Here is a 15,619-nt window from a genome sequence, read left to right on the forward strand (position 1 = left end):
GGGTTGAGGGAATTTTTCTCTGCTTTGTGGCATGTAATTTACGTTAGGCCCATTTCAAGGAACCCAACCTAATCTTACATACATCTTGCACACGAAGAAAATCATTATGAAACAATAGTCCCTTTAATAGGCCTAAATATTGCCCTGACCATTTCAGCCAAACAAGCTGAAACTCAAGACACTTCCAGAATGAGAAAACAAAAGGCAAATGAAAAGTCTTTATTTTTAAATTAACTGAAAATATGGTAAGTGTAAATATAGTTCACCTGTCTTATTCAGTTACACATCTCAAAGACTTTTACATTGTCCAAGACAGCTTCTTCACAAGACTGCTTCTTCCACAAGAATTTCAACCCACATGCCCAAAATGATTCAGATGGGATCAATGTTATGCATCAGCACAGGTTTAAATGATCAGTCCATAATTCAATCAGCATGACTGCAAAATGTCTGAGATGGTGTCTGAGATGAATATTATTCCTACTCTGTATCAATTTTGTAAGTCACTCTGGATAAGAGCATCTGCTAAATTCCGTAAATGTATCCACATAATCAGAGAATCAGTACATCGCAATCAAGTGTTTGGGTGTGGTTTTATGATGTGTATACACTACATTGTTGTGTTGCTTCTGCATAATTTGCATTGACCTGTTATACCTTTGCATTGCATTAAATAATGTGGTAATATTTTTGGCTCTCTGTGTTTAAACTGTATAAAATATGAATCATTTCATTTATGGCTATTTAAACTATACAACAGGACTGAAATTCATTGTACATTCAGCCTTTCAAAAATCAGTTACTAACTATCAGAAAATGACTTGGTTTTCATATAATAAAAACACTTTTATTAAAAATGCTTTCTGTAGGGTTAACAAATCTATATATTAAGATAATAATACAGGCCTTGTATAGCATTATAGTTAGTAGCACATGCAGTGTAACAGTGGTTCTTAAGAAATCATCATCCAGTAAACTCTGACATGAACTGGCTTTGCATCAGCTAAAACCCAATAAGCCTCATTTAATAGCAATAATTTGTGAACTAATTTATTAGGGATAAGTGTTTCTCTTTGAATATCACCATACAGTACATCACAAATTAAAATAAAATTAGGATTGCTATAAGAGAAGTGAAGTGGAGCTAGACTGAACTGATTATTTCATCAGTGCTTGAAAATAAAAAACATTTATATTGTGTTATTGTGTTATGTTGTGTAAAACTGATAGTTGAAAAATATGGTTGGGCTTTTACAATAATTATGCATTTAATGCATGTCTCAAAATGCTGCTGTTGAGGAGAAGGTTGTGTGTCGGCCAAGCCTCTGCTACTAAGAAGGAGTCTGTCTGAGGTAGAGTCTGCCTGCTTGTGCTTAAGTAATAACCTTCTTATGTCACTTTGTGCTTAGCAAATAGCCTTCTTATGTCACCTAATGTCATCTTTATTTTATCCTTATCCTGTACATATCCTCCTGACTTCAAGGTGTGACTTTATATCATCATGCTATGTTATATCAGCATCTTGATGCCAGTTTATATTCTGTTGACATTATCAAAAAACGTGCCATATTGGTGCCATGTTCTGACCCTCTATGTCACCTTGACACAGGGCTTCCGCCGGCTGTGGAGCAGCGTGACATAGGGGACCCCGATGAAGGCCCACCGTTCGCTGGGCCAGAAAAGGATGACAGGTCCTCTCTCTGGAGCTTCTGTGGCTGCATCAAAATAGGCGAAACACACGCAGCCCAGGTAAGAGGCCAGACAGATGAGTATGTGCCTGAAAAGGAGGGGAAAAAACATCACAGACATTACAGACAGGGAGAAGGGAGGAGAGTGTTGGATCAAATGACTTACAATCTTGAAAAATGTCATGTAGAAGGTTTTTCTGCACACACTGAACAAAAACACTCACCAAGCAGAGTGGAGGTACGGGAAGTTGACAGTGGACCACATGTCACAGAAGAGCCGGTCACTGACCCAGCACAGAAGAGCAAGAACCCACCAGACAGCAGAAATTACACCAAGTTTACATACACGTGGGTTCTCACACCTGGACATAGAAAACACATATACACACACATTTTAGCATTTGTTAAATATATGTGATTAAAGAGAAAATATACAACAAAGGTTTGGTTTGGGGGGGGGTTTGATTATTGCTATTACCAGGGATGATACATTAATTACACTGGATGCCCCCCCTCCTTTGAGTCTTGGTTCCTCTCAAGGTTTCTTCCTCATGCTCTAGGGAGGTTTTCCTTGCTACTGTTGCTCTTGGCTTGCTCACTGGGGGGCTTCCACTAAGATATTTGTAAAGCTGCTTTGTGACAACATCTGTTGCTAGAAAGTGCTATATAAATAATTTTTTTAAATTGTTTTGCAAACTAAAATAGATGAAACCTTAAAGTACTTTTTACACTGAATTTCAATCTGTTTTTAGAATATTTCTATCATGTGTTTTTTAAGTGACAGTGCAATTACATTTTACTTTAGTTATATATTACTCATTCATAAATAATGCTATAATTACATTTAAAATATGAATAAGGATACTTCTAAAATGTGAAATGTATGATTTTTGCCTATATTTGGCCTCAGGAATATCCCTCTACAGTGTCCAGCAATAGTCTGCCAACATAGAGGCATAGATCCACTTTCTTGGGTACCTAAAAAAAAAAACTTTAAAAAGCTTTTAACTTAAAAAATGTGGGTGATAAAGACATTCTGAATACATATTTAGATTCAGCGTGCTAAAATACATAATAAACTGAGGGGGGTGGGGGGGGGTTGGCATGAAGCGCAATCAATGTTAACCACTTTACTGTCTTGATTTGCTGCAGTGCACAGTTTGCCCACTTGGTGGCAAAATACACAATGCGATACACAACTGCAAAATCAGTTGCGTTATCATTATGCATAGGCTTTGGATCACAGGAAAATTGTTTGAATTCTACCATAAAAGAACGTGAGGGTGATTTTGCATCAACTAATTTATATGTAACCATTTTTCAGGTTATAATTAGCTAATTTAACTTACATTAAAAAAAATCATTAAAAAGGCAATATACGAATACAGTAACTCTAACACACCCTCCAGAATAATGAAAACAAAGTAACAATAGCAATATCTACAACAGCAGCAGCAACAGTTGAAAATCCAAAACAAACCAAACAATAGTAGCATGAGTCAGTCGATCCTGCTGACTGTTAAGGAGTAGAGTGAGGAGGGGGCGGAGGTGCTTGATGAATATTGAATAGGGCAGTGTGAAGGGGGCGGAGCAGCTTGATGAATATTGCGGGAAGTGTGGAGGGGCGGAGCAGCATGTTGACTGTTAAGGAGTAGAGTGAGGAGGCGGCGGGGCAGCTTGATGAATATTGAATAGGGGAGTGTGGCGGGGCGGAGCAGCATGTTGACTGTTAAGGAGCAGAGTGAGGAGGCGGCGGGGCAGCTTGATGAATATTGAATAGGTGAGTGTGGCGGGGCAGAGCAGCATGTTGACTGTTAAGGAGCAGAGTGAGGAGGGGGCGGAGCAGCTTGATGAATATTGAATAGGGGAGTGTGGCGGGGCGGAGCAGCATGTTGACTGTTAAGGAGCAGAGTGAGGAGGGGGCGGAGCAGCTTGATGAATATTGAATAGGGGAGTGTGGCGGGGCGGAGCAGCATGTTGACTGTTAAGGAGCAGAGTGAGGAGGGGGCGGAGCAGCTTGATGAATATTGAATAGGGGAGTGTGGCGGGGCGGAGCAGCATGTTGACTGTTAAGGAGCAGAGTGAGGAGGGGGCGGAGCAGCTTGATGAATATTGAATAGGGGAGTGTGGCGGGGCAGAGCAGCATGTTGACTGTTAAGGAGCAGAGTGAGGAGGGGGCGGAGCAGCTTGATGAATATTGAATAGGGGAGTTTGGAGGGGCGGAGCAGCATGTTGACTGTTAAGGAGCAGAGTGAGGAGGGGGCGGAGCAGCTTGATGAATATTGAATAGGGGAGTTTGGAGGGGCGGAGCAGCATGTTGACTGTTAAGGAATTTGAGTTGGAACAGTAGCAGAACATCTTTTGTTAAACCATAACGAAAAGAAAACATCTGATAGAATAGTTTAAAAATATATGTTGTGGCTAGGTCATTCTTTGTTGATTAGTTGCAGTTTATCTACCTCATAGTTGGAGAATAATATATCTAAAAAATCTAAAACTAATCTAGAACAAGGTTCACAAATAGATCAATCTGTGTAAGACAAAAGTAGTTTAATTACTATTTACAGGTAGACACTGCTGTATAGAAAAACACTGCCTGCTGTGAGATATAATGGGTAAATATTTCACACTGCAAAGACAGACAAAAATAGTCAAGTGTTAATGGGCAGACACATGCTGACAGTTAAAGGTAAAGGGATTAGCATTTATCACTAATTACACACAAAGAAATATACAATCACCATGGCAAAATGCACACACAAAAATGCACACGTCAATAGTTGCAGAAGGGAGTGGAGCCATAAGGTCTGATAAGGTCAGCTTTTAATTGCAAAGCTTATCGATTTGACGGCTCTGAGGAGATGAAGCACATCCATCGCAGCGGGATCACCACTAACACTACCTCAGCGCACAGGGATCTGTACAGCCCACCACTAACACTACCCCAGGACACAGGGATCTGTACAGCCCACCACTAACACTACCCCAGGACACAGGGATCTGTACAGCCCACCACTAACACTACCCCAGGACACAGGGATCTGTACAGCCCACCATTAACACTACCCCAGCACACAGGGATCTGTACATTCCACCACTAACATTACCTCCGCACACAGAGATCTGTACAGCCCACCACTAACACTACCCCAGTGCACAGGGATCTACACAGCCCTAACACTAACCTAGAAAAAGTAGGGCACCTCAGGTAAATAAAGACTGTATGAAATTCACTGAGAGATCGTCTTACATTCTTTTTGTGCACTGATGTTTAAGAAGAGGTAAATCATTTTATGCGGATGTATAGTATCACTACTTTATTGCTACTCTGCCTGGAGCTAAGAGGTAGACCACTGCTAGAAGATAAAATTAATGAATAAAAAATGAACCCCAGTTCATAATGATTGAGTGTGTTATCTAAACCAACAGTATCGTCTTTGAATCATCATTTATCATGTAGCTTTGGAATCAGCATACTTCATGTCATTTGGGGTCCTATTCCAGTGTGCTGTACCAGGGTGGGTTTCTCTAACCTCCGGAGTTCAGTGAAGAGCAGAGCTGTGCAGGGGATACCCAGGGTCATCAGAGAGATGGAGTTCAACACAGGCTTCACAAAGGCCAAGCATGTGGTGGTGCCGGACAGTGCACCGACCACCACCTTAAACCGAGACCTGTTACACAACCCAGGAGACAACATTTAGGATGGTGACATTTAACAGTAATACACACTGTGAAACAATCTATATTCTTTTGCCATTTTCCAGCATTGGCCATCTTGACGTTTTTGATGGGTTTGTTCTCCCTGTTTGAAACAATATGCAATACAGCCCCTGAATGGGTCAGTGATCTAAGTGCTAGTTCTGTCACTGGGTGATTTCTGGTTCAGTTCTAGTGAATGCCAAACTTACTCCTGGCCACAAAAGCATAACTGGCCTTCTTGCTGAGGCAGGGGTAGCTCAATGGTTAAGGTACTGGACTAATATTTAGAATGTTGCTGTTTCAAGCCCCACCATTGCCACTGAACAAGGGCCTTAACCCTCAAATGTACTCAGTTGTAAGTTTTCTTAATGCTGTAAATCTATACCCATTCATTGTCTCGTCTGCTGACTATGTTCACATTTGTTAGTCATTTCACTACAGTTTACTGCACTCACAGTTCTTCACATTTACCAATCCATTACTCCACTTTTTGTTTTACGGGTCAACCTAGACTGGGTCAAAACAGCATGAATTACTATAAACAGCTGTCAAAAACAAAAACAATTCAATATGATTTAATCCAAAGTCTACAAACAAACAATTTCTGGCAGATGCATAGCTTTGTTAATACCTTGTTGCAAAATGTAATTGCCTGTATGTAGAAGCAACACATATTTAACAGTCACAGATGCCTTGGAACTTGAGTTCAACATTGGTGTCAAATATCCACTAGGCTACAGGTCAGAGTCTTCTGAGCATATCTCAGAAATAGACATAAAATAATCAAATCGGTCTCTTCTGAATTTGCAGTGGGACAGTTTTATCCTAAAAGCAGCCCTGATGACCTGTGTGTACAGTTCCAGGCATAGTTCCCCTACCGGAAAACTTAACGGCAGAAGCCATACACTGATCTTGGGTCAGCCGCAAAGGGCAACTTTGGAGGAATGTGAAAGGGAGGATTGTCCTATGGCTTGCCCAAGCACTGGCTATCTGCCTGACATGTCTAGTATTCTTGGACTCAGGAGTGGACCAAAAGCTACACAACCAAGAGTTCAGCAGAAGAACTGCTGGCAACTGGCTGAATGAACCCTGTACATGTAATGGGAAACTTCTTTAGACTCAAGCTATCAGATGACAACAGTTAGAAGGAGATGGCTGATTCTGACATACCAGCTAAACCTGTACACCTGCCTGAAACACACTGACAGCCTAATATTAAGCTGTTACCAGTGTGTTATATAATTCCAAATAAAACAGTTCAGTCTTTCATTATCATTTAGGATATAGGTCTAAATATATTAAGCTTAGTCAATACTGCTAAAAATGTATCATGTACATTTTTGCATTTTTGAAATTGCATCACATTACCATATATAATTATGATTAACCATAATATGGGACGATAATTTTGGAGGAGTAATACATTTCTTCTCTAATTTAAACAAAACTCTTTTTAGTCTGTAGAACCATTTATTTTAGAAAATCACATATTACTTATTATATTGTTATAATGTTATTAAGTTACATATGATTTTATAAAATAAATGCTTCTATGGACTAAAGAGGATTTTGTTCAAATTAGAAAAGAAATGTAGGACTCCTCCCACATTAAATGCACATTACATTGTTAGTCTTAAGTGTGTTTAGTACACTTTTTTTTACCTGTCTTTCTGGAACATTCTAGGCAGGTATCTCTTAGGAAACCACATTGCAATAGCACACGTCAGCACCCAGAGAATGGCCAGTTCATCCAGCATCTGTCCAAGTAAGCTCAGCGTGGCATGGAAATAGGTTGAGCCAATGCCTACAGCACAAAGCAACAACACTGATATTGGGCTTATAATTAACTATAATTACAATATAATTATCATTAAACATGAGCATTATAGTCTACATTAAAACATAAGGAGCTTTACTCATATAGCAGTGAAGCGGTTGAATTTCCCTAAGGGAAAAATAGCTGTCAATGATTAATAGACTCCTATACAAAACATGCCGCCGTAAGAGTGAACTGCTGGCTCCTGCTTCCTTGTTGACTGAAACCTATCTGATGGCGGACAGGATGTTTGAGGCTTAATTATGTTGGGAGGAATTTCATCAGGAACTTCAGTCTAACAGAGCAACATCGGATGAGCCATATATCTTTTGATATTTATTTGGGAAATGCATTTAGAAACAGAATAACATCTATCATCCATAAGTAAGAATAACTGCAAGGGGTTAAATAGCACAAAAAATTCCAAAACATTTTTTTTTTCTAGGTAACAAGGTTAGCATTGTTTTTGGTCAAATAATGAGCAACGGCACTTGCTTTTCTTTTCTTTTTTTAATCAAACAAGTATTTTTTGGTAATTCAGAATGTCTTGCAGATAAACACCAGTGTACTAAAGGCCCTCCTTACAGAGGTACACTGGCAACAACCTGACCTAGACCACTTGGAGCTTAGGTGACACAGGAAGTGAAGCCTATTTTGTACGTCCTCATTATTAGCAGGACTGAGAAGAGCCATCATTTGAAGTCCAACCTAATTCCTGGCTAAACAAGCTTAAGACTGAATAAGCAATGCCTCAGTTTACATACTTCTTAAACCTGTTTGATTCTCATCTCCCAGTAACGGAGTACAGACCTGAAGTAACAAATCACCATCCTTTGTTGATGCTGACTCAGTAAGAAGAACAAAAACATACTTGAATTTTAGCCACAAGGCATTGTGTACTGTTTGTCAAGTGTTTCCCCTCACCCTCCTGTTGCTTGCTATGTCATACACTAGCATCACAACACTATCAGACAAAGCAGACGTATAGTGACACTAATTTGCTAACTGTCAAGGAAAGTGGAGGGCTGCGGTATCTCTAAGGAAAATGTCTCCAACAGTTACCATGTTATCTTCACACACATTCGTGCCAGCGCCATAAGATTTCTGTTCAAAGCAAAATTATTATTTTCAAAGAACATTTACTAAAAAGAACAAATGATAATAACAAAAAAATGGAACTAAAAGGCAAGTGTGAAAAGACGCAAGAGAAAATGAATACTGATCGTGCTGAAACGATTCAATCTGGCCCCGAACACTTACCGACAACAACGAGCAGCGCCCATATTAGATAAATTCCACGGTTGTAATGTGTTGCATATTGGCGGAATAAGCACATCAGTATAGGTGGCAAAATGAAAAACAACACATTGCTTATCTGAAATGACAGAAATCACATAAAAGAAGATGTCATTAACAAATTAGGATAATAAAATATACGGAATGATGCAAAATTGGAATAAAATGAAAATAAAAGAATATTAACTAGAATATTAAATGTTGAGCTAAATACGATTCTATAAAGATGGGGGGGGGAAAAAATCGATTCTAGGTGCAGCCTCTCTTAGGCTAGAAGCGTCCGCACGTGCTGCTTTGACTCTTCACAGTAAGGCTTTGTAATCCAGTCATTCCCCAACACAGATGCTACAGGCTCGTAGAGCGAGTCTCTCTGCGAGCGAAAATTCGATTATTAGGCTCTTGATCGATAACTGTTTACCACACAGCCTATTGATCGACAAATCATATTGCACATATGGATAGATATTGCTAATTTCTAGCACACATACTGTTTTTGTTTGTTGTTTTTTGGGGGGTTTTTTGCTCTAAATAATAATAGACTGATTCAAAATTGACCGACCGTGTTGTAAAACTCCGCTATGTTCGGGGAGATTAGATAGTTGCCCTCACACCAGTCCACCTCGGAGCTTCCAGCTCGGAGCTGCTCCCAGAATTTCAGACTATTCATACTTTTCATAGGTCAACTTTCCCTAAACTTGGCTACAGCAGTTCCTTTTCCTCGGCACGACTGTTTGGCAGCTGTGCATATTATTAGTCTGAGCACAAAATGATTGAACGCGATGACAAAAAAATGAAATGACGCGCCTCAGTATTTACACGGTTCACTGTACAGACCACTCGCAGCCTCCCCATTTAACCGGGTTTGTTCTCGCTGAATCCAAATGAAGCGCCCGCCACAACGACGGCGTTTTAATAGTCATGTGATTGTGCGTGTCTCCATTAAAACTATGCTGTCAAACATTTTATTTGCCACAGCAATGGGACATTAATCATTACAGCGACCATGGGCTGTTAATAAACTGTCTAATTGTTTATAGCATTAATAGTATTATAACATATTGTTTATATATTGTTTTTAAAAATCTGACAGCCAATGTAAATAGACTAACAAGCGTAATTACTGAACCATGGTTATATGTTATTAACATACCTTCAACTAAAAAATAGGGTACAGAATTTTATGTAGATTTCAATGCAGTACCCTACTTAAATTTATTAAATCAACTTTTCATAAAAGCGTTGTGCGAATCCTCGCGATACTTTATGGCTCTATGTGAGAGTTCGGGGCGGATATCCGGTCTCTTTTCGGTGGTGGGCTCTTGTTGAGACAGTCCTCCACAATGAAGGTGAGGGTTTCCAAGTTGATAATTTCATAGTTCTTGACTTATCAGTTCAACAAATTTCAACATAACCACTATGTGTGCGCTTTAAACATGTAAATGAACTCTTGTAAAGTACCACGAGTAGTGTCTTTGAAGTAGATGAGCATTGATTGCATCAGGCTTTAAGGTCCTCCGCTCTGAGCGGCTAATTATCTAGCAACATGGCGGCGCCCGAAATGAACGTGCACTCTCGATTTTGCTGAACAGCCATGAATGGATCTACTTGGGAGTATTTCTTGTTTTGTCGCTCGACCCTACTATAAAGGGGATGATGCGATTTGGGCCATAACTGGATTGTGTAGTTACACTTGAGGCCAAATCGTCAGGGGTTTGCTAAGCTAGCTTTACGGGTACCCGCTATGTTCTAACTGGGTAACGTGGAACACCATTTGCAGACAACCCGTTTCTAGCGAAAAAGTAAGTTAATAAAGTTTACACTTGAGTAATGTTAGAAATCCTAGTTAGCTAGCTACAAGCGTTTCTTGTATTTGGCTAAAGGGGAGTCTAGTTAGCTAAACTAATTGGGTTAGTTTAGCCATTTGAGGTTCTATGTGAAATGTTCTGTTTATGCTGAGAAAAGACTGCGGCGCGTTAATTATAATTCTCTTAGCATTGTTCACTTACACACTATTTCTTTCTGTTTTAATAGCTCAATATTTCGTTCCCCGCCACTGGCTGCCAGAAGCTTATAGAAGTTGACGATGAGCGCAAGCTGAGGACCTTCTATGAGAAGCGCATGGCCACAGAGGTGTCTGCCGACCCTCTAGGTGACGAGTGGAAGGTGAACGTCCAGAAGCGTGATTCCACAACATTCACCCTGCTTTAGTTAATTGATGAGCCTTGTTTGATGGTGGTGGTCTTTTTTTTTTTTGGCACAGGGCTACGTTGTGCGCATTAGCGGCGGCAATGACAAGCAGGGCTTCCCCATGAAGCAGGGCGTGCTCACGCACGGCCGCGTGCGGCTGCTCCTCAGCAAGGGTCACTCGTGCTACAGGCCCCGCCGTACTGGCGAGCGCAAGCGCAAGTCCGTGCGAGGCTGCATCGTTGACGCCAACCTCAGCGTGCTGAACTTGGTCATTGTCAGGAAGGGTAAGCGAAGTATCTTAACGGTTGAAAGGATTTTGGATTTCCTGGACAGTTTAATGTTAAGTGCTTTGAGGTGGGATCAGAAACACAAGGCTTCTGATTTCAGATGTAAGGATGCTCTTGGCAAAAGTATGCATCTTGGTGGATTTGTAGCAATCAAAGAAGAAATACCTGTTTATCCTTGTCCATTTGAGATGTTATGCAGGAAAGTGCTATGCCTGTCAGAGACGTTTTGCAGTAATGTCTGGGCGCACCCCTCACTTGGCTCTAGTACCAAATGGAGTTTAAACATGATGAGATTGGGCTGAAGATGTAGACCTTTATTGGTCATATTTGTGTGTGCAGTGCAATTAAATGCTTCTTTCTGCATATCAGTTATCCACTGCTTGGCAGAGCAATGCAATGTAACCCAAATTTCTACCCCCTATGCTACCACTGCCCTGTATGAGATGCTGCCCTTTTATTACTGGAGTGAATGCATCTCCCAGTCTCCTCTTAGCATCCACTTGGAAAACTATACTGTTCAGACTAGCCTATGAGTGGGGTCTATTAACTTTGACCAGATTAATGTGCTGCAAAATATAAGATGAATTAGCAAAACATTTTAATGTTTACACAAGCCTCTTGGACTCGAGAGGCATTTGCTGTGGCATGTTGTATTTGATTGCCCAGAGAAAACCACCATCTAATCACCCTGTTTCGCCTCACTCCTCTGCCCAGGTGAGAAGGACATCCCTGGGCTGACTGACAGCACCGTGCCACGCCGCCTGGGCCCCAAGAGAGCCAGCAAGATCCGCAAGCTCTTCAACCTGTCCAAGGAGGATGACGTCAGGCAGTACGTGGTCAGGAGACCCCTCACCAAGGAAGGTGATGCTTTGCTCAACATTTTGTGTAATTACTGTCTGAAGGCAGCTGCAGGCTACAGACCTTTTGTTACACTCCTTGGAGAGTTACACAGGTTCAGACATTGTGACTGTGATGATCAATTTGATCTGTTAGATTTGTCTAGTATCTTCACTGATTTATATTGTTTCTGGACTGCGTAAATGCTGGGATTCCCTCCTTGCACTGGACTATCTGGAATGTCTGAGATGAGTTGGGATGCTCACATCAAGCGTTTCTTACTTGGAGGCCTCATTTGCATGTTAATGGGCTAATGGTCAACACAGCTGTATTTGTGTGGCTTGCTATGTTATGGAGTAACATCTGAGCTTCAGTTCAGAAAGCTTGAACAGAGCCTCACAGCACACTTGTAGACCCTTTCTGGCTGGCCAGTAGCCTCTAAGGGGGGACAGAGTGGTGCCAGAGCAACAGTGGAGCTGCTAACCGGATAACGGCCAGACCTCTGCCTTGTGGCTGGTCGGACTGCATTGCTCTGCCAAGCATCACATGGCAGCTTTTATGGCTCCCACCGTACTGCAAGACGCTGCTATCTGTATTAATCTGTGTCTAAGCACACACATTGCTTAATGGAATAAGTAATGGATCCTTTTAAACCAGTGGTGGAATTTGTAACTTTGAACTGGTTTGTTTCATGTCTGACCATTTCTTTAAGAGAGATCTTTGTTGATCACGATGTGTTCTGCAGCTGAGCTTGGAATGTCACTTGTTTCTGCTCAAGTTCGACGTTCTCATGTCTCCATTTGCTGCACAGTTAAATGTATTCCTAGGAGTGGAGCAGGATGTTTGTTGCTGTTGTCCAAGCAAACTTGCGTCTCTCCTGCTGCATAGGTAAGAAGCCCAGGACCAAGGCACCTAAGATCCAGCGCCTGGTGACGCCCCGGGTCCTGCAGCACAAGCGCCGACGCATCGCCCTCAAGAGGCAGCGCACACAGAAGAACAAAGAGGAGGCAGCGGAGTACGCCAAGACTCTGGCCAAGAGGATGAAGGTATGCTCTCATTGACCACTGCAGCACCACAGTTATCCTCTCAAACTCCAAGCTCACTGTGTTTGGTCATGGGCAACGATTACATACGGCATTGGGACAGGTTGGGTGTGGGGGCAGTCAGATCTCATGTTGATGTGGGTGTGTGTGAAAGGAACAACTCTCATGTGCACACTCGTGTCCTGTAGGAGGCCAAAGAGAAGCGGCAGGAGAAGATCGCCAAGAGACGCCGCCTCTCCTCCCTGAGGGCCTCTCAGTCCAAATCCGAGTCCAGCCAGAAGTGAAACCTGCACCTTGTACATTGCAAATAAACAAGAAAAATGGTTTAGCTCGATGCTCGTCTTCCTTTCTTTTTGACTTTTCGGGAGCAGTGGGCCTGTGTCTCTTGAACTGATTTCTGTGAGGATTGCGGTTGGCTGTGGACCACGGGCATGGTTAAAGTGTTCTAGTGTGCAAGGGACAGGGAAAGGAAGGGAAAACACTAGAAACTTGCCTTGCAATAATAAACTTTAATTGTACTTTAGGTTTGGATGTTGTCATCTGTACCTTAAGAGGAAGCCATCTCCGTATATTACAACATTGTAAGTTGAAGTTGGAATATTGTGAGCACCAGAGGGGAAAAGATCTGATATTAATAAATGCTCCATTTATAAAGGAGGCTCAATAAAAATAAATAAATAAAAACCGCAAACGTCCTTTGATTGGAGAACTGTATTTGAAACTGTACAATTGGTTGAATAACATTTGGGCCACAAGGTGGCGGTATAATTGGATGCAACGTAATGAGCAAGTCATCACTGATTAAATCTTAGTTACGATAAGCGTAATTTTAAATTATATACATTATATATACATAGATTATGTTTTATCCTTTTATTTTGAGTCGAAGTAGAATACAGAACATAATTAACTTGGCTGATTGCTATACAACTTTACACAATTGCCTTCTAGCGGGACAGTATGGTTAAACAGCAAGTTTGGTGTAGAAAGAAATCTAGTAACAGTTTAACCTCAGAAAAAAAAAATTAACTAGTGCTTTTTTATGGATGTTGGAAATTTTAAAGCAAAGAATATTATTACAGAGTTTACCAGGTCAAGGATGCTGTCCGTGATGCTAATCTGGTCTTGAACTAACTGAGTTGCCATGAAATTGTCCATCATCCAATTACAGATGTTGTATTCCATCTGTCGTTCTACCAGAGAATGCTGCCCACCCTGCCTAGTCGCAGTTTATCTGTAATTCCAAATGCATCATAAAGTTATGATGCATACGTTGGGGAAAAAAGGCATGGGCCGAATGGCACCTCTGCCTTTGTAAGGTCTGTTCTTGCAGGTAAGAAAAGCTACACGATGTGCCCACATTTCAGCAAAAACATTCTTCTTTTAACTATACATAGTGTGTTTGTTTCACCTGTTCGCCATTTTCTAGAAGCCACACAAACTGCAAAATAAATGTGAAAATATTGAGCTTCACAGAAACTAGAGGTAATTAAATGCATAATGTGGATTTACAGACAAATTGTTGTGTCTAGAGGCTATATAAACAATAAATGTAGAGCTAGTTTATGGGATCTCTCTCCCTCTCTCTCACACACACACCCTCCTTTCCTCGTTTGCACAGGTGACAATGGGGTCCACACACCTCCACCTGTCATTCAAAGCTCCCACATTCTTGAAACGGTGTGTACTATCAGAATACAAGGATAAATTTGCAGATTATGGCAGTGTTGCGTTACAGAATTCAATCTTGGCTGACCAAGAGTTTGTGCCAATGGAGGGTCAGATAACCAACACCAACACATTCTGGCAATTTACATTCTCACTAAGGGCAGCACCCCCCCCCCCCCCCCCCCCCCCCGCCACACACACACACACCAAATGGGGATACAGAACACTGGGGCTTGCTGGTGAGGTTACTCTGGAGATCATGCTTTAAATGCCCACATAAGCAATATTAAGTAAGTAAAACAAAATGTCACTAAATGTTTTCCCTGCAGTGAGGCTGCATATATGTAAACCAGGAATTCCATGTTCTAGATCCAACTATGTTCCACACTCTGTGATTCGGAAACCAACCAAGCCTGTGAGGATCTATTCTCCACCCATTTGCAAAAATCCATATATGCAGGACTATCGGCAATATTCTTTTAAAACATCTACAGTGAACCGAACAATACAGGCCTCCAACAATACAGAACAATTACAGTGAAAACCGAACAATAAAGGCCGCCTACAGGATAGATGGCTCTAGTCTGCTGACAATGGTAGGCATGAGCTGCCCGTTCTTGTGGGTTTGATTAGATTAGCTGAAACAGTATGCATTAGGAAATGTGACAATAATGGCTGTTTCACATTCCATCAGATTAGTTGTGTACAATATTATTATCTTGAACCTTGCATCTTGTGAGGGTCAGTATGTGTCACACCATCTGTCTGCTTCAGAGTAGTACCAAGCGACACTCCAAAACAACAGCCCTTCAAGATAACAGACAACCTGAAACTGTGTCCTGGTGAGTCTGATGCCACAGCGCAGGATGACTGCCACCATCTGAAACAAATTCCAGCCCACTGCACTGCCAGCAAGGTCCTTCCTATTTGAGGGGAAGACCAACCACAAGCTCACGTATATATCCCATCCCATTCCACACAAACAGGCCAAAGCCAAGGTCCCCTACAAACCCACCAATGTACTCCTTGATGGGGTGTCAGTACATCACAATGACTATTTTATTTTATTAACCTTTATTTCACCAGAATAAATTCTCA

The 15,619-nt window shown here is 41.4% G+C and overlaps 2 protein-coding genes across 2 annotated transcripts; one reads left to right on the top strand and one right to left on the bottom strand.

The window, feature by feature from the left end:
• Positions 1-830: 830 nt before the first annotated feature.
• Positions 831-9,365, bottom strand: LOC113585877 (alkaline ceramidase 2-like). The gene is made up of 6 exons (XM_027023642.2): positions 9,059-9,365; positions 8,464-8,578; positions 7,050-7,191; positions 5,222-5,359; positions 1,913-2,050; positions 831-1,777 (listed from the first exon to the last, which is right to left on the bottom strand). Exons 1-6 carry the CDS (start codon positions 9,173-9,175, stop codon positions 1,591-1,593), a joined length of 837 nt encoding a protein of 278 aa, XP_026879443.2. The 5' UTR covers positions 9,176-9,365; the 3' UTR covers positions 831-1,590.
• A 423-nt stretch (positions 9,366-9,788) lies between these two features.
• rps6 (ribosomal protein S6) lies at positions 9,789-13,187 on the top strand. Its single transcript, XM_027023641.2, has 6 exons — positions 9,789-9,845; positions 10,531-10,662; positions 10,760-10,970; positions 11,688-11,834; positions 12,699-12,856; positions 13,042-13,187. Exons 1-6 carry the CDS (start codon positions 9,840-9,842, stop codon positions 13,135-13,137), a joined length of 750 nt encoding a protein of 249 aa, XP_026879442.1. The 5' UTR covers positions 9,789-9,839; the 3' UTR covers positions 13,138-13,187.
• Positions 13,188-15,619: the final 2,432 nt, after the last annotated feature.

The sequence above is a fragment of the Electrophorus electricus genome, chromosome 9 (assembly GCF_013358815.1).
Source record: "Electrophorus electricus isolate fEleEle1 chromosome 9, fEleEle1.pri, whole genome shotgun sequence".
Lineage (NCBI taxonomy): Eukaryota > Metazoa > Chordata > Actinopteri > Gymnotiformes > Gymnotidae > Electrophorus > Electrophorus electricus.

Excerpts from the sequence above, each read along its gene's own strand:
- rps6 (XM_027023641.2), top strand. Across the intron at positions 10,663-10,759 it reads CTCTAGGTGACGAGTGGAAG|GGCTACGTTGTGCGCATTAG; the intron begins GTGAACGTCCAG and ends TTTTTGGCACAG. Across the intron at positions 10,971-11,687 it reads CTTGGTCATTGTCAGGAAGG|GTGAGAAGGACATCCCTGGG; the intron begins GTAAGCGAAGTA and ends TCCTCTGCCCAG.
- LOC113585877 (XM_027023642.2), bottom strand. The coding sequence starts at position 9,175 with ATGAAAAGTATGAATAGTCTGAAATTCTGGGAGCAGCTCCGAGCTGGA. Across the intron at positions 5,360-7,049 it reads AGAATGTTCCAGAAAGACAG|GTCTCGGTTTAAGGTGGTGG; the intron begins GTAAAAAAAAGT and ends GTTGTGTAACAG. Across the intron at positions 1,778-1,912 it reads CCGTACCTCCACTCTGCTTG|GCACATACTCATCTGTCTGG; the intron begins GTGAGTGTTTTT and ends CCTCCTTTTCAG.